Here is a 19,533-nt window from a genome sequence, read left to right as displayed (position 1 = left end):
AGCTCCATGGAGGTTCTGTTGAGCATCAAGTCTATGAACTGATTTCGCCTTTGCTCTACACATGTTCTGCACATGCCTCATACCTTATTGAAAAAACTGGGCTGGAAATCTTTGAGAGCTTTTCTTAGGAAAAATTTATTGAGGCTATTTTTCATATCCATCTGCTTATAAAAGCCAAACTTCTATGCCAGTCTGAATCCAGGCATAGGAGGTCTTGTTGGGAATAAAAGTTCTAACTAGAACATTCTGGAAAGGTTATAAAATAACCTGTTAATCATGGGTTTGGTGCTAAGGTACAAAACGTTCTGCATATCAGAGCCAATAGGGAACTTTCACTCTCGACCCTCTGGTATTTTGATCTCAATTCCAGACAGCCAAATCTGGATCATAAGCATGTGGGTTCCATTGTTCTGACTATACGACAGCCTCTGGAAAAATATGCAATTTTTAAATACCTATTTTGCAGGCAGGCATTCCTTCTTTGCCTTATGGGAGGAGGAAAGATCAATGTTTAACACCTTAATTTTTAAAAAATTAACATTTAAATATTTTGTGAATTTTAGATGTTTGGAGTCGAGACGGCAATCCTAATCACATTTACCTGGGAGTAAGCCTCCATGAACTGAGTAAGATTTACTTCTGAGGAGACATTGTCAGGATTGCGCTGTGACATAGGAAGTCAACAGGTGGGCATAAGTATGTTATGGATCAACGTCTAGCTTGGAGAACTGCAGCTTGATTAAATCAATCAATTAAATCATTTTTAAGAAGCCGAAAAGGCACGCCTGATTTGTTGGGCAACAATATAAATTATTTTTAAAATAGAAGTATTTTTAGAAATTGCAAGCGGCCGACATTGTCCCTTTTTTTGCAAACGGGGTGGGCTGATTTTGAATCCCACTTCTCAAATCCCACTGCTGCAGTCCTGCTTTCACATTACGTGATGTTACAACACAGTTGTGAGAGATATATCACGGCAAGTTTGTTTGGCAAAAATGGTGAAAAGAAAACTGAGAATTACTTAAAAGCTTTTGATTATTTTTTTAAAAAAATTAATGCAGCTGGGCTTCAGCTTTACTTGAGATTTCATAACATGGCTTTCAAACGGTGTAGCTACCGAATGGCAGGTGTTTATTTTCATAGGCAGCAATGAAGTTTAAATAGCATGATATTTCAGGGGCTATTTAATCCAGGAAGCAAATATAAGCATTTCTTGAAATAATTAACACCCAGCTTCTTAGGCAAAACGAGCTGATGAGAGAATTCTCTAGCTGCTTGCTTGAGTCATGAGTGGGATCATTGCCCACTCAGGAGTGAAGAGGTAGTTTTACCTTGAAAGGACGGACAATAGCTCAGTAGTAGAACAAATGATTGGCAGGCAGAAGTTTCCAGGTTCTATCCCTAGCATCACCAGTTAAAGGGATAAAATTAATAATAATAATAATAATAATAATAATAATAATAATAAATCATTTGTACCCCGCTCATACAGCTGGGTTGCCCAGCCACCATGGGCAGCTTCCGACATACATAAAAAGATAATAAAACTTCCTGATACAGGGCTGCCTTCAGGTGTCTTCTAAAAGCTATACTTATCTCCTTGACATCTGATGGGGGTGGGCATTCCACTGAAGGAGGGCGCCACTGCCGAGAAGGAAAATAGTTTGACCTGGTAGGAGGTGGCTTCATAGTTAGGGAAAGAGCCATAGCTCAGTGGAAGGGCCTATGTTTTGGATGCCAAAGGGCCCTGTTCCAATCCCTGCCATCAACAAAGACTTCTGTAGTTTCAAGAGTTCCCTGGATTGACGTTTAAGCCACACTCAGAATTGTAGCTCTGGGAGGGGAGCAAGATTCTCCTAACAACTCTCAGCACCCTAAACAAACTACAGCTTCCAGAGGTCTTTTGGGTAAGCCATGATGGTTTAAAGCGGTTTCAAAGAGCTTTAGAATGTATGGTGTGAAGTGATAAAGCAAGCTTCCTATAGTTCAGGAATCAGGCAGAGTGAATATGGAATATTAGAAGCTGCCTTAAGCCATTGGTCCATCTGGCAGTGGCTCTCTAGAGTGTCAGGCAGGGGGAATCTCCTGGTCTTCCATTGAGATTGAATCTGGGATCATCTTCATGCAAAGCAGTTGGCTCTGCTACTGAGCTACGGTCCTGTATCATTTAGCATCTGGTACAACCTAGCAATGTTCGTTACATTAAAGAGGCAATATGGTTAAAACAGTTGGGCATGAGAGAAGTGGAAGAAACCATTTGGGGATTCCAACAAGTTACGGGGCTTGGCCAGACAGCCACAAATATCTATTTATGACAACTTCTTGGGCTGAGTTGTAGATCATCAGAAATTGATAGATCTAATGATTCTAGAAAGGGGGAGGAACTCTCAAACCACTATGTTTGAAACTATTTTAATGGTGGCTGAAAACAGAGTAAAAGGGTTGCTTTCTGAACTATACAGAGCATTAATAGACTGGGGAAATTTAATAGGGCTGCAAAAGGTTTGGGAAGAAGATTGAGGTGAGATGATAAGAGGATCAAGATTGGATATTTATATATTTTTTTTAACCAATATTCTTCAAACCTTGGGTCCCCAGATGTTTTGGGACTACAACTCCCAACTTCCCTGGCCATTGGTACATTGGCTTAGGATGATGGGAGTTGTAGTCCAACAATATCTGGAGACCAAAGGTTGAAGAAGAGTGGTCTAAAACTTCAGTAAACATGGCCTCAAATCAAATGCCATAATCTATGCCAAAACTTGTTCAGAGATGATATATTACTCCATGATGTGTGTGTGTGTGTGTGTGTGTGTGTGTAAAAAACCAACTGCTTCTGAAAACAAGTTAGCAGACTCTCTTTCTGCCCAATTCCAAAAACAGTCCTGCTCAGAACAATGGGACCAGCGTAGGAACAGTATACAACAGATTAAATAAATAAAGGCAGAAAAAACATACTTACCGAACCATAGACTTTTCCATTCTTGTTCATGGCTAGATAATAGTTGCTGCTAATGGATTTAACTGCTACAACTCCAATTTCCACTGATGTTATCTCCAATATGCCTACAATCCAAGGAGAAAAGGAAAAGGAAAATGAGAATGGTTCAGGTCTAAGATTTGGAATCTCATCATTAAAGTAGGGGGAGAGAGTGCGGGGGGCGGGGGGGCGGGGAAGGGCGGATGTTTTGGATAACTATGATAAAGAGCTAGAATTAAAATGGATCTTTTCAGACCTCACTCAAATCCTGTTAATATCCAGAGCGACTGACAAACCCGCTTCAGAAACTTTCACGGCAAGGATATACACAAATGTTGTTTCAATTACCGTGTTTCCTTTCCTATTCCTCTATTTGAAACTCCATAAATATTGAAATAGCTCAACCCTTCTTAGCGTAGATTTTCACCGAAATTTATCAAAAGAGACATAGGAACCACAGCATTAAATTAAATCTATAGCATATGGCAATAGAGCGGCGGAGTCATCCCAAAACACAGAAACAGTGGTAAGCACTTTATTCCTTTTAGGACATTAAGATAAAGCTAAATCTCCCAGCCATATAAAGCTGATACATCCACTCTTGGCAAGCGTGTTTGACATTCTGGAGTATAGTTAGGCTAACTCTGATGCCACACATTGTCTCGCTCAGTCAGATAACAGAAAAACCACTCCAGTCTGTTCATAATAAAATATGTTTAGCTTCTCTCACCCGCCCCAAACAACTATGGGCAGCGTTTCACAGGGATGGGCTGTGCGTACATGTCCAGCACTTCCAAATACACACTTAAAAAAGCAGATTAGCTTTATTGGCCATATATGCACAAACACAAAATATATCAACACTAATCTACATACCTCTTTGGTCTTAGTAGCTGTCTGAAAACTTGCATATTCATTTATTTATAAAATGTTTATACTACTTGATATAATCAAAATCTCTAAATGCTGGTAATATTTTCTAAAAGAGATGCATGGGTACAAATTTCAAGAGACCTTTGTGATGTCCTGTGTGTTAATTAGGACAAGTACAGTGGCATGTCATATACGAGACCCTTCCTAAATCAGATTGTGCCCTTGCATCAATTTCAAAGCCAACTTTCCTATATAGTCAAGTCTTTTGTTAAGGGTGGAGGAAGGGCGGAGTGTGAATGTGAGAATGAAAATAAATACGAGCAGTGCTGACTTCCCCAGTTAGAATCAAATGGAACTCAATCTTCAGAAAGGACTGGCTCCAAAAATGGACTCCAGAGCCACTGCTTGTTGGAAACGCTACAGTTATGTGGTTCAATGGTCATGGGGTGTGGAGCCCATCACATGTTAAACGCCATACAGACAGACTGGTGCCGTCTGGTATCTGACTCACAGATGGCATGGCAGTCTCAAAAAGAAAGGGGCAAAAGAATTCTGTCCATTTTAATCTAGTTTTGTTAAATAGGAAGGAGAAAACGGTCAGGCTGATTATGTGCACTCTGCTGCAATCCACTGTTGGCAAATGGTAGGGCCGGCCTAGTTGTTTCCCACTGTCGCTTTAGCTGGCATCTTTTCCCTGTCGTGATTGATATGCTTTTGGTCCTTCACTTGTTAGACAGAAATGGGGAAGAACACAAGCTATTATTTCATAAGGACATGTTTGTTTGTTGTGGCTTCTGTTGCAATGCCAGGTTGGATTAATTCCTCACAGCATTAGCATTTTCAAGGAATTTTATTAGTTTATGCTCAAATGGTTTCAAAATTGAATTATATATTTTTATCATATTATAGTTGTAAGGATTGCAACACATTAAAACAAACTGCAGTTGGATCGACTAATAAAGTATCATTTTTCAAATGTTTGTGAAACTTCTGGGTGCTGTAGAGTGGGAAAGCAGATTGTTTAAATCTGAAACTGGCGAGTGTTGAGGACTGGAATGATCCAGCCATGTATTTTGCTTTGATACAGCCGCTTGGCCTGTGCAGTGCATTTTAGTACACTATATCATAATGCAACACTTTTCTAGAAACACTTGGTCACATCCTCCCATTTATCCTTTATAGCCATATTTAGGTAACCTAGAAGAAACTCATCAGAAGTGAAGTTATCACATTTACACTGTGTGCCACAGGAATGAAATGTGAATGTGTTCCACTATGCTTGTTTAAATCAAACCAGATATGATGCTGTCACAGTCTATCTGCACCAGCAACACTGCAAACCCTTTATGGACTGGGTTCACAAAGGCAGAGTTTTAATGAACTATGGAAACAAATCCACAGTAAAATGAAATCTGGGGTGGATGCAGTCAGGACCAGCAATTTACCAAACGAGGAATGGAGAACCTGAAGGCCAGCGGGTGTTGTTGGACTACAACTCCCAATCATCCCAAGCCACTGAACAAGTTGACTGGGGATAATGGGAGCTGAAGTCCAACAACACCCAGAAGACCACAGGTTTCCCATCCCATCCCTGCTCTAAACCCATCTGCACCTGGCTAGTCCCCTGTACCTGCCACTGTCTTCCTTTTCCAACTGTCCATTGACAAAATCCCTCCATACTCCCTTCAAATCTCCCTCCCTGCTTACCTTAACACTCCAAGTTACCTCCACCCTGTTCTACTCCAAACACAAGCCCTGACCTTGGGGTTTCATTGCATCAACTGTGTTGGTTTGTGGTCTAGACCTGCAAGGTGCACACTATGTACTGTTAGGCTACACTGCATTTCTAGCTTAATTGGAAAAAAGTGAGATGGATCAGTATTGTGAGCATTGTGGCTTCTGAGGCCAACTCTCAAAGAGCGGTAAAATTCAAAGGTTAGGTATCAGCATGGGAGAGATGGACTCAGATCCCTGCCTATAACCCCATAGGTTGCATTAGCTCGGTCAAAATTCTTGGGAGTAACAGGAAAAGGGTGTTGTGAAGACGGCAGATATAAAAGTAGAGTGAACAAAAGTGTGGTTCCATTTTCCCTATGTAATGTCAGACCTTTAACCAACAGGCATAACAAAGGCTTACAGAAAGTGGCAAACACTTTCTAACTGAGGAGTCATGCTTCAAAACTCTTAACTTACTCTCCTGAAGAGTGTGCACTCTTACTCTTACAGTCTTCACTGGTTCTTAGAACCATGACGAGAATTTCTGGGCTTACGTGAGTCTTGTCTATATGGCTCAACCTGACAAGCGTTGATATTTTCTGTTCAGTTTCACAATACCACAACATACATGAAACCCTAAAGCCTCTAGAATCTGCAGCAGTTAGTCGAATCACTCAAGAACTCTTCCCAGAGAATTTGTAATTCTTCACTAAGGCAGACCATACCTTAAACAGAACATCAGTATTCTTTCAAGTGGTTATAAAACTTAGGATGCCAGACTACTTGGATCCGCAAAGGAATCATCAGTCCATCTAGCATGATGCAGATACGACTCAAGAAAGAAAGAAAGATTCCAAGCAACAGTTGCCCTGGGACTGCAAAACCAAAGAAAGGAAAGCTGTATTCATCAGCCAGAGATGTAAGGGCTGCTGCCCTGTGTATGTATGTGCAAATCTTGGCTGTTGTTCTTTGTACTATTGTAGCTTGTTGCAAGCCACCGTAAAAAGGCATTAGAATGAAAGACAGGATATAAATCATGAAAAGCAGCAAACAACTACATGCCTGACATGTCTGAGTGTTTGAGCCATTTGCCTGCATGTTAAAGGAAAGCCAGGATTTGGGCCTTATCTTGTCAGTTTCCAAGCCTGGAGGGCTGGGATTGAAGAAGCATGTCTAAAAAAGTACAAACTATAACAGAAAGCATGTGAGGACACTATTCTGTAAAAATGGAACATAAAAACACATCATTAGACTGCAGCAATGTTGTATAAGCTATGGGTTTGGAAGACAGATCTTAAATAGTTTCACAATTTCCCACAAAGTTCCTTATTGATTTTTTTTTAAGTTGTCAGTTTACTATTTCTCTAATAGGGCTGGAGATATTGATGCCTGAAGTAACGATGTCCACTTAAAACTTTATTTCTCTTAGTAATAATGCTGCAGAGCAGGTGTGGGGAACTTCAGGGCTTCCAAATGATGTTGAAGTACAACCTCCATCAGTCTCAGCAATCACAGCCAATGGGTAGGGATGATGGGAGTTGTAGTTCGGCAACATCTGGAGGGTCAAGAGTTTCCCCAAACCCACAATAAAAGCTCCTAAGTCCAAACTACAGATGACATTTGTCCTTCAGTTTTTCTTTCACAAATTGGCAGGGTGGGGATGACCCAATCCGGATCAGAACCCTGATGTGGGTGATAGGGGGCATTAACCCTTCGCCTCCCCAGTAGCCTCAATACCTTTGCCTCCCTCCGACTCCGCCAATGCAAATAGCAGACGCAGGGGTGAACTTACCTCCTAAGTCATGGCCCGGATCCAGATTGCCATTTTATGAAAGAAAAAGCTTGCACTCAAGAGAAAACCACGCAATTAACGTCACATATAGTTTGGTCCCAAATAGCTCTCTGAAAATAGCACAAAATATCAGATGTACAAGGCATTTCTCCTTCTTGCCTCTCGGCAGATCCAGACCTCAGCTGTTCTACATATTATGCAGAATATAGTACTTGCCAGAGGTGATGAAATTCTGGGATCTACCGTTTCAGGTTGCATGTCTGCCTGTCTTATTTTTTCATGTTTCCCTACATAAAAACACACTTCCTGCACAAACCAGCAGATTGGGCAGAGCTCTATGCTAAACCTGTCAGTCTGGTTTGTTAGCTGGCTACATAAGGATAATTTTGTTGTTGAAGAAGAAGAATTAGGGACATAATTGAAAAATGTGTGATGTAGTGGTATACCAAAAATTCTCCTACCATAGGATCTCCCATCTCATTCTGTGTAATTTATAAGCTAGTTCTGAATGGGAATAATAGGACCCAATGTAAAATATTAAAAATACTGGCTGGAATTCAATGCAGCACAAAGTGCGGTATGCACACAGGGGACAAGGTTTCTGTGTGCAACAAGACTGCCTCCTTGCATGCACCTAGACCTGTTCTGCTCTGCCTTTCAGGGGGTGGGAAGTGCCATTGTGTGAATGGACCTCGTTCTGTACTTGCAACAACTGAGTCTCCTTCTTTGGAGGTCTTTAAGCAGAGGCTTGCGGGACGCGGGTGGCGCTGTGGGTAAAAGCCTCAGCGCCTAGGGCTTGCCGATCAAAAGGTCGGCGGTTCGAATCCCCGTGGTGGGGTGTGCTCCCGTTGTTCGGTCCCAGCGCCTGCCAACCTAGCAGTTCGAAAGCACTCCCGGGTGCAAGTAGATAAATAGGGACCGCTTACTAGCGGGAAGGTAAACGGTGTTTCCGTGTGCGGCTCTGGCTCACCAGAGCAGCGATGTCACGTTGGCCACGTGACCCGGAAGTGTCTCCGGACAGCGCTGGCCCCCGGCCTCTTGAGTGAGATGGGCGCACAACCCTAGAGTCTGTCAAGACTGGCCCGTACGGGCAGGGGTACCTTTACCTTTTACCTAAGCAGAGGCTTGACAACCATATGTCAGGAGTGCTCTGATGGTGTTTCCTGCTTGGCAGGCGGTTGGACTCGATGGCCCTTGTGGTCGATTCCAACGCTATGATTCTATGAATCCCCTGCATAGATGTTGAAAACAACACTGTGCTTGCTTAACCCAAGCAACAAAATATTTAAAAAGTTTCACTTCTGGAAAATATTCAAGCCAAGCGAAAGTAACAGTGCAGAGTAAAAATCCAGGGGCGCTTGGGTTCAAACCCTGTTTCAGGCACGAATCTTAGTCACTAGATTTCTGTCCAGAATTCTTGCTTGCAGGGAGGTTTCTTAGAGCATTCCATTGGACTTGCCTTAAAAAAGAAACCAACACCTTTGTGAAAGGACTTTTCTGCACTTATCATTTATAGTGGTATAGCTGCTGGGCTTTAAAAAAGATTCTCAAGATTTTCTGGCATGCTGCTTCATGACGTCGCCATTATTCAGCTAATATTCAGGAATGACATTACTACCCCCACCTCCACTTTTTCTTTTTCTGTAAAAAAAATACAGCTTTTCTGAAAGTTCTGTAAGGTCTGCTTAATATTTTAATTCATGTGGCATGTGTGCAAGCATCACCCCAGCTTCTGAGTGAAGGGTCTGGGGCTGGTGGGCGTATCATAGAAGACACCACTTCCCTCTGACCAGTGCAAGCTGTCACTTGGTGAGCTCAGTTCAGAGGAGAGATTTGGTAGATAAGAGACAGTGGCACTGAGTCAAAGTGCTTCCCCGTGACATCAGTCATTAGCTGCAGACAAAATGTCATCACAATAAGCTAGTTCACCATAGCTGAGGTGTACGCAGAGTTTCCCTTCTCATCTACAAAATTAGAATTTGAGAATGCTAGGCATCATTCACACACACACACACACACACCACAAATGCCCTCTTGCATGTTTTCATTCTCTGACATTTGCTGGCTGGAGGAATATGAGGGTAAATAAGGGGTGCAGCCTATTCACTTTTCTCAGTTTAGGAACAAATCGCTTCTAGTATGGAAATGAAAGCCATTTACTCACTCTGTAATAACAGTGACATGTGACCAACAGAACACACCATCAGCTACAAATTCATTCTTAAAAACTCTGGGTTCAGCAGCAACTGTATATGGTAAGTGCAGAAAGGTCCCTAGTTGCGTGAAGATCTGATAAACAACCCAGCGCCAGACTGGGACCTTGTATGTGTACCCCTGCCCTGAATTTAACCTTTCAACTCTCACCTTAACATATCATCATCATTATTATCATTATTTACTGGGGTGTACGGGGTGTTAGGGAAGAAGTAGTAGGTCTGGTAGGGGACACGTCATACTCCTTCTGAGGTAGTTTGCTCACCTTTGGTCCTACCCTGCACTCAGTTCTCACCTGTGGCTCCTAGAAACTGACAGCATGCAACAGTGGCCACATCCTGGGAAATGGCTTCGACTGGCTGGCTAAACAAGGCAAGAGTAGTCAATTGTTCTCAGATCCTAAGTGACTTAGCAACTTCCCCTGCAGGCTCTGGTGGATGGAGCAGATGAGGCTAATAGTTGGTCCAATGGTCAAGAAGGCAGTTTCTGCATGTGCTGTAGAAAGTGAGAGGCAGTTGGGCTCATCAGCCTGGGGAGGTAGCCCATCTAGGAGAAGGAAAACTCTGATCCTAACGCTCTGCTGCCTTGCGGGATATCTTAAGAAGAAGAAAAGGCTAAGGAGCAAAACATACACAAATCTAGAGTGGAATCTTTAAGAAGGTTGGATGTTGCCTTGTAGGCCTCCTTCCAGCCACTCCTGCAGCCAAGCTGGTACCAAACCTATTTCTCTGTTTTCCTTCGGACCACATCAGTGAGGCTGAGAAAGGGGGGAGGGTGTCTTGTGGGCAGCCCAGGACATCCATGAACACTGCCCAGGCCTGCACCCCAGGGAGGTCACTTCAGTGCTGCTAACTTTACCCACAGAGGCACACTCCATTGTTTCTTGAGACAGTTGGATGTCAACAATTTATTTACAGTACATCCCACATTTAATTTACCTCCCCAGTCTGGGACTCAAAGGGGCTTGAGTCACCACAGGTTTATTTATTATTTATACTCCACCTTTCCTTCAAAGAACTCAAGGTGCTGTAAATTGTTCCCTTCCTCCCTATTTTGTCCCCACAGCAACCCTGTGAGGTAAATTTGGCTGACAGACTGGCTCAAGATCACCTAGTGAATTTCATGGTTGAGTAGGGATATGAACCCTGATCTGCCATACCCTTGGCCAACACTCTACCTGCTACTCCACAGTAGCTCTCATGGTAGTTGCATGCATACAACGGGCTTATTCCTTGTTGAATGTCCTAAGCTCCTTGGATGAAAGCTGAGATACAACTGTGGTAAATGAATACAGCGGTACCTCGGGTTACAGACTCTTCAGGTTACAGATGCTTCAGGTTACAGGCTCTGCTAGCCCAGAAATAGTACCTCGGGTTAAGAGCTTTGCTTCAGGATGAGAACAGAAATCGTGCTCCGGCAGCACGGCTCATTAGCTAAAGTGGTACCTCAGGTTAAGAACAGTTTCAGGTTAAGAACGGACCTCCAGAACGAATTAAGTTCTTAACCCGAGGTACCATTGTAAATGATTCCAATGACCCTCCAATGCAAGGAAGTCTTATAACCAAAAAGGTTACAGACTAGCATAGGTACAAAACAGGATTTATTAAAAAAATAAAATAAAATAAAAGGGAATCCCAAAATGCTTTGTGTACATCAGAGGGGAATTCTACTCCCGATCATCACTGATTCTGTTCTTTTGGATCCCTGCTAACTGGGTGCTCCACCTTCTTAGTTTTTCTACATCTACCAAGGAAGAAGGAGGGGGGACTAACACATCTACTCAGGCTCTTGCCATTTGACCTGTGCAAGTGTGGTTGAATTAAGCTGGTGTTTCTGATTGATTTTAGTGATTGTGAAGGCTCACAGTCTCTAAGGCTCTGAGGTCCCCAGGAAGGTTCAGATAATAAAAGCTGGAAACAACGGTTTTAATGATAAAAAGCATTTACCTCTGCTAGATGTGTAAAACAGAAGGCGACATCGACAACAAGCAAAAAAGCAATAAAACAATGTTACTGATTCTCGTCAGTAGTTGCTCAATTCATGTTTGCTCCCTGTGGAATTTTGGGAACACACACTTGTGGTCTCTATAATTGTTTTAAGACAGATAGCACACTGAGGGTTTTCTTTTGCAGTCGGAACTCTGTAAACTGCAACAATTATGGTAAATCCCGCTTGACCACATCCACTGTAAAAGCATGGTTCTCAGTGCCCGAATCATTCCCAACTCATTATAATTAGAAACATTCCAAATATCAACATGAGATATGCCCTGTGGACATTACATGTGCTCGCTTTATAGGTCCCTGAAGTCTGAAGCATGTTCCCCAGAGGAGCCAAATATACTTACCTTAAAATCAACTGCCCTTTTATAGTTAAAGCAAGTACTCATTACACAAAATGACAAGGGAGAGAAAGAATGGCTGGTCATCTTGCCCCACAAAGGGGAATCATTAGCAAGAGCCCTATGTGGTTGTGAGCATTGTTTCCTAACTTCTTTGCGCTCACATTTTTTTCAAAAAATATTGACAAGCAAACTGAATGCATTCAGAGAAAATCACAGGCAACTGTGGAAAGAGTCAAATGTTGGTGATGAAACAGCAATTTGCTAAAACAGCAAATTACTACATAGGTTAGCGCTACTGGTCTATCAACTGAATTTTCAGGAAATCTACATATTATAGCATTCAAGGAAGATCAGTTCCCAAATGCAGGAACAATTTGTTCATGGGTGGCACCAGGACTCTGGGAGTCCTTTGGCAAGAGTCCCTCAACTGGAAGTATGGGATTCAGAAAGAGCTTTACAGGTCCTTGGTAGGTCCACACAAACAACCCCCGTCTACCTAGGTCCTTTCTCCTAGTACATCCTATTCTTAGTGGCGTCTAAAAAGAACCACAGTTCCAGGACCTCTCCAGTCCTGCTTAGCATCCAGCTTCTTAACCCAAGACTGATTATGTGATTGGCCATGCTGGCTGTGGCTTCAACTTCTGGAAAGTACCACGTTGATGAATCCTGATCTCTATAAAACAAAGTGTCACAATGCATTTTAATAATTTTGTCTGACAGGCAGAAGTAATTAAAATACATTTGCTATTTTTCTCCTTACTAATAGGACAGGATACCCTTCCAAAATCATGAGTGCTTGGAGCATGCTATTCAGCAGATCCTACATTTATACATGACAAGAAAGGGAACCAAGTTCACATAAATAAATCCAGTTTTGTGTGGTGTCATTTCCCCCCCGATAAAAAGAAAGAAAACCAACAACTATCAACTGTGGGTAGAATAAATGTTCTCTTGGAATATTTCTGAAAGCATGAACCATTTCTCAACTTTTCAGTAGATGCAACTCACATTATTAACAGTTCGTTTTCATAGGTGATCCCACTTCCTCATTTAAACCAATATTTGAAAATGTTACAGAGCCCACAGGAAAATGGTTATGCATTTATAATTCAAATACTTGCAAATAACTGGTTTCATTTTTAGTTCAGTTCCCATTTCAGATATTTGCAAAATTGGGAGTGCTTTAGATATTATGGAACAGGCTTTCTGCTTCGCAGCATCAATTGAATATCATCAGGTTATGAAATGAGCTTGGAAACTTGTACTAAAATGAACCAAGAATTGTCCTTTGTGCCCCAGGGAGGTCACTTTGGCACTGCTAATGCAGCAGTTCGACTTCACCCCTGAAGGAACACTCCATTGTCTCTTGAGACAGATGGATGCCAACAACTTCATTAAAGGAAGTTTAGAACTTACCCACAGAAGGGAGGATGACTGATCAGAGTGCCTGTTTAGTTTAATATTGGAAAGAAAACACAGTGTTTGTCTGGCATGTAGCAAAATATACACTTGTTTCCAACAGGATCATGCACAGGGTCACCCAGTAGTTATGGCAATAAAAGACTTTTGACTTCTAAAGAGTCATAGTTACGCCCAGCGGTTTGCCCAGTGAGGATTGCAAGAGTGTGGAGAAATTTATTCACAGCTATCCTTAATGCTCTGCTAGATCAGGGGTAGCAGCCCTCCAGATGTTGTTAGACTCCAAATCCCATCAGCCATAGCCAGCGAAGCCAATGGTCAGGGCTGATGGGAGCTGCAGTCTAGGAACATCTGGAGGACTAGAGGTTAGAGGCCGCCCAGCCCTGCGCTAGAGACCAAAGTTTGCATGTGAGGATATTCTGAAAGCACTGTGTTCTTCTGTTTGTTGGCTTTTGGTAGCTGAGGTTAAGCTAGTATTCAATATATGTGTTAAGTATTACTCTCTCCCTTGCAAGTGGCTTGCTTTGTAGTTTTTAAATGCATCGTTAGCTTTTGGGTATGAAGCAAGAGAGAGCTTCAAAAGCAAATAAGAAACAGAACCAAAGATACTTGTCGGATATATTTGTTTTCTTCGCCTTCACAGCGGGAAAGTAGCAAGAGCGTATTCTGGGCCCAAAATTAGATGCACCCTTTTCTCAACAGTGTTGCCGCGTACTCTTCGCAGTCACTCTCATGGGTGGGCTCATTTGAGTAAGCAAGTGAATATTTCTTAAGTGACTCGGTCCAGTAGCGTTAGTCATTCCATGCTGGAATGACTGTCAGATGAAGAAGAATGAGCACTGCTTCCAGCTGAAACAAATCGACAAATCTGCCTTGGTTTACTTTTCAACTAATTCTCCATGCCATGTTTGGTACTTCTTGTTTGCTTTCTTCAGCAATAAGTACTGAGAGCTGCCACTGCATTAGGGCAAGTAAGATCAGACCATGTTAAATTAGGCAGCCAGTAGCTTTGCCACCTCATGAATTCATGGGTCATGAATAACACAAGGGCACATCTGTACTGCAACTGGTATATATTGTCATAGTCTCCCCACAGTGCAATAAGCCTAGGAATTGTAGTCTGGTGAGGATGCTGAGAATTATCTCTTGAAGGTCCCCAACTCCTTCACAGAACTACTTTCCTTGGTTTAGCAGTAGCCAGCCCTTTTTCGGTGTATGCTGGGAGGTGTCCCATTAAGTTTAGTCAAAAGCACAAGAATGTGCCATCTAGTCTGACCTGCTGGGAGACCAAGGGCCCCGTTCCTGCCTCTCTCCACCTGGCCCAGGGCGGGGCCTGACAGGCTTCATAAGAACTGCTGCTTCTGCTGCTGCCACCCAGCAAGGACTGGGTTATTTTGGGGGAAGTTTTGTCGGGAGTTTTTGCTGTTATTGAAATTAATTTTTCGTATCTTTATTTTTATGTGGAAATTGTTCAGTTTGGTTATGTGTTTTATTATCTTTATGACTACTTTGCTATGTTTGTAACCATGTAAATCTTTTCATATTGTAAGCCGCCTTGAGCATTGTTTTAACTGTGGAAAGATGGCATACAAATAAAATGATGATGATCTAGTGTACAGGACTGCATGTATGCAGCCCCAAACTGCCTAGGTGCGCTCCAAGTCTTCTGACCCAGGAATCAGCACAGAATGGGACAGCCAGTTCCCAGGCGTGTGGTTCTTACTCAGATGTGACACACACTCCTGCCATGTGTCACACATGCTGCACTCATGCTACAAGTTGGGCATCATCCGTGCTTTGTTCCTTATCGGCAGCTCTGAGTCTGAGAGTTAAACAAGATGGAAAGTGATTTACATCTAGAGACATGTCCCCCGCAATCCACTTATGGATTTTTGAATTTTTCTTATGGAGCAACATTCACAAATGGTTCCAACTTTCAATTGTTCTCCTCCCTTTTTATCAGCTCACTTAAAACCCCTAAGGATTGCAAACATAAACATACCTAACCCCAATGTATATTTTATTTGCATCACTGGCTGTAAAATTCCTGAAGCCCTCTCTGTGAACCATTTGGTCGGTGGGCTAGCCCAACTTAATGGTAATCCAATTAGGAGTCTGACCAGAAACCCCCTTCCCCTCCCTTCCCTTCGGAGCAACTGGGTGACAAGCACCACTGATAAAGCAGCTGTTGTGTTAAGAAGTCAAAAGACAGGCATAGGTTTGAGAGGGTGCAGGTTCCCTGCAGCAGAGCTACTTCAGGGAGGGCTTCTTATCAGTTCTCTTAGATCGCTACATACTTAGTCAAAACTATGTTATCTTACCAGATGGTCACCTACCAGTTAAATATTTCAGGAGCTCAAGGCAACGCTAAAAACTGAGGCCTTTGGGTTATTGGAACTTGCATTATTAATCCTCCAGCTGCGCCCCACTTAAAAGTTAATGATGCAAAATCATTCCAGTCCTCTGAATCACTTTTAGTGTATCCTTTGCCTATTGCTACCTGTTGCTGCAAGACAACCGTCTTTTCTGTCTTCTTTCCCTTGACCCACACAAGGCACAGATCTCTCCTGCCACTTAAATTAGATTGTGTTCTAGCATTTACAAGGCCTGGATAACTCAGTATTGCCCAATTTGCTATCACTTGCTATCACTTGCTATCAAAATGATGCCAAGTGTCCTGTTATGAAGTCAGCCCACTACTCTCTTTTGCCTCTCTCTGTCCAAATTCATCTGCTTGACTTACTGGTCATCCAAAAAAAGGTGATCAGACATGAAACCATTCAGAAATGACCGAACTGAAACACTCCATTTTTGTTGAGATGGGTTTTCATCCCCTAGTTGCACTGTCGATATCTTCTTAAAACTGCTAGAAAGTGTGGCTGTAGCTCACTGGTACATCACCTGCTTTGCACGCAGAAGGCCCCAGATTCAATCCCTAGGATCTCCAGCTAGAGCTGGAATTGCTTTCTGTCTGAAACCTTGGCGAACCACTGTCAGTTAGTGTAGATAATACGAAGCAAGATGGAGCAACAGTCTGACTCAGTGTAAGGCAGGTAGCTTCCTAGGGTCTGATGTCTTGCGGGAAGGGCTGCAGCTCAATGGCTGTCAGGCTTCAGGGAATCAGCTTCCTCCCTGCTTTGGCAGTAGATAAGCAGAACAAAGGGAAAGGAGTCTTCTTACCAGTTAGAAACTTTAATGATCACAGCGAGAGAACAAAGAATCTATTCATAGGAATGAAGGTGCTCCCAATTAAGGGTTCCACCCACATCCCTCCAAGTCACCCACATCACTACCACATCTTGTAACCTGATCTCGTAACCACTGTGCTTTCTGTGCTGCCACCTTATCTGCTCTTTGACCTTGGGCTGAGCGGATGAACACTTTCCAGAGACAGTGTTAACCCTCTCTCTCCCAGTGCTTCTCCTAGCTGTTCCCCATCCAGTATTTCCCAGCTTCTGCCTTCTGAACTATGTCCCTCTGCAAACCACTGTTCCAAATCTATACTGTCCTCCTGCTCCTGGGAAGATTCAGGATCCTGATCCAGGAGCAGGGGGAGGCTCCCACCATTCCTCCTCAGTGCAGCCCTCCTCAGCATGGTCCCTGATAGTGGCAGAGCATCTGCTTTGCTGGCCGAATGTCCCAGAATCTCCAGGTAGGCCTGCGAGAGAACCATTTCTGAAATCCTGGAAAGTCTCTGCCTGTCACTGCAGACAACACTGAGTTAGACAGCACCAATGCTGTGACTCAGTATAAGGCAGCTTCCTTTATTCAGACAGGACACGCATTCCAATAAAGTAAATATCCTTTATCTCAATCAGAATAATAGCGTAATGAATTTCTACAGGTCATGGAGACATAGTGGACTTGGCTGTAGTTTTTATTGACTTCCTCTTCACCTTTGATGAGCTCTCTGCACCCCAATGGCAACTTGCTGTGGTTCAAAAGAAACTGCTCGTTGCTACGCTTTGGTTAACAAGGTGCCTTTCCATGCTCCCTATGCAATTGCAATAAAAAGAACCCAAGACCGCTGACTCTCGGACACATATGTAAACAATTGCACACTATACTGCATGCACCTGACATATGTCTTTCTCAGTATTTTCATCTTTTATACCCAACCGCTTGTCTGGATCATGTGGCTTGTCTCCCCGGAGCAAATGCTTTAACATTCACTCTGATGTAATAACAATAAGTACCATTTCCCTAAACATTCTTTCAACACCTCATTAAAACAAAACAAAACAAAAAAAACCAGAACCGAAAGCAAGACGGCAAAGTTTCAAGTCTAGCTGGGAAACCTGGAAGGCCTGTCTGAAGAGCACAATTGTTTTCTGCCCCCTTCAGATCTCATTATGCGCTGGTCTACTTCTGTATCGTTTTACCAGCTTGCTTTCCAATAGCCTCAGATGATAGGCAGTCATTGCGTTCTGTGCAGTGGACCTCATGATCTGATTGCGCAAGCCTGTTGCCCCATGTCTTGGCTATCCACAATAATTCTACTTCCTCCTTTCAGAAATAAGGTGAAGACCCTCTTCCTAATACAGAACCTTTTCACACAGATTTCAAGTATTTACATGGAAAACAGAGCCCAGTTCTATCCACGCTTACTTTGAGTATCGTAGAACTTAAGCATGATCTTAATTTAGCTTAGTTGTATAGCCTCAGTGAAAAAGTGTGATCCAATGTGCTTTACCAAATGTAAAAGGTAAAAGGTAAAGGGACACCTGACCATTAGGTCCAGTTGTGACCGACTCTGGGGTTGCGGCGCTCATCTCGCTTTATTGGCCAAGGGAGCCGGCGTACAGCTTCCGGGTCATGTGGCCAGCATGACTAAGCCGCTTCTGGCGAACCAGAGCAGCGCACAGAAACGCCGTTTACCTTCCCGCCGGAGTGGTACCTATTTATCTACTTGTACTTTGACGTGCTTTTGAACTGCTAGGTTGGCAGGAGCAGGGACCGAGCAATGGGAGCTCACCCCATCCTGGGTATTCGAACCGCCGACCTTCTGATTGGCAAGTCCTAGGCTCTGTGGTTTAACCCACAGCACCACCCGCGTCCCTTTACCAAATGTAGCTCTCCCCCAAGTCTGCTTTTCTTTCAGCAGTCGGAAGCAGTAATGCTTGTGAATACCAGTTGCTGAAAACTGCAAGAGAAGAGACTGCTCTTGTGTTTGGGTCCTGCCTTGAAGGTTTCCCACAGGCATCTGGTTGGCTATGGAGAGAACAGGATGCTGGACCAGATGGGCTTTGAGCCCGATCCAGAAGATTTCTTCTTCTGTTCATTATCAGCTATGATGGGACACTGCCATACTGGAATCTCTGAGTCAAAACATCTCCATTGAATACTTCAGAGTAAACATTATCTTCTTGGCGATAGAAGTGAGTGGTTTCACCCCAAGTCACTTTAAATCCATTTCAGCGCAAGATCCCTATTATGTCAACACTATGATTTGGAGAATATGATTTGTACAGAACGTATTTGGCTCTCCAGCAAATTTAGGGTGAACAATATGTTTTCTGCTGAAAGTCCCTGGCTAATGCCACGGGGACATTTTCAGTTCCAAACTCAAGTTTTGTTTACTTATTTAGGTTTTTAGCCTGCCGTATGCTAGGAGGCTTTACAGAAGTTGTTGGAACAGAACTGATAAAGTCCAACTGCACACAGTGAACCAGACTTCTAATTTCAAACTTTAAAAACATTTCTATATGTGTGGTTTCATAGTGTTTCTGCCATTCTGGTGAAAGGTGGTAAAAAAGTGATTTTAAATAAATATTAATGGGGGGTGGGTGTCTGGTGGGCACTGACCTGTGACAGGTCCTTTTCAGTGATGGCTCCCCATTCGTGGAACTTTCTTTTTGGTGGAATGTTTCTGTCTCCCACATTACTGACTTTCAGGAGGAAAATCAAAGCATTCCTGTTTACTCAGGCTATTGATGGCTGAAAAAAACAGTTCCCGGAAACCCTGGAAACATCAGTTGAGAAAATATTTGAAATTGTTTTTAGAATGCTTTTTAAAAGGTTGCACTGACGTATTTGCTGCCCTGGGCTCCTTCAGGAGCAAGAGCAGGATATAAATTGAATAAATAATACATGCACAGGAAACTTGTTTACTGCAAGCAAAATTGTCCTCATTCATAAATCTTTGCCATGCAGTTGAAAACAAGCCTTTTGTTTGTCCTCTACTATATACCTTAA

The 19,533-nt window shown here is 42.9% G+C and overlaps 1 protein-coding gene across 1 annotated transcript in view; it reads right to left on the bottom strand.

The window, feature by feature from the left end:
- The window catches only part of FGF10 (fibroblast growth factor 10), an 86,034-nt gene that overhangs the window by 7,465 nt on the left and 59,036 nt on the right, over positions 1-19,533 (bottom strand). The window contains exon 3 of the mRNA XM_083403214.1: positions 2,963-3,066. Coding sequence (XP_083259340.1) covers positions 2,963-3,066 — 104 coding nt within the window. The remainder of the gene's footprint in view (positions 1-2,962; positions 3,067-19,533) is intronic.

Source organism: Podarcis tiliguerta, assembly GCF_965153285.1.
Source record: "Podarcis tiliguerta genome assembly, chromosome: 11".
In the NCBI taxonomy this organism is placed as follows: domain Eukaryota; kingdom Metazoa; phylum Chordata; class Lepidosauria; order Squamata; family Lacertidae; genus Podarcis; species Podarcis tiliguerta.
The sequence above is the reverse complement of the archived record's forward strand: the minus strand, read 5'-3'. Positions and strand labels throughout refer to the sequence as shown.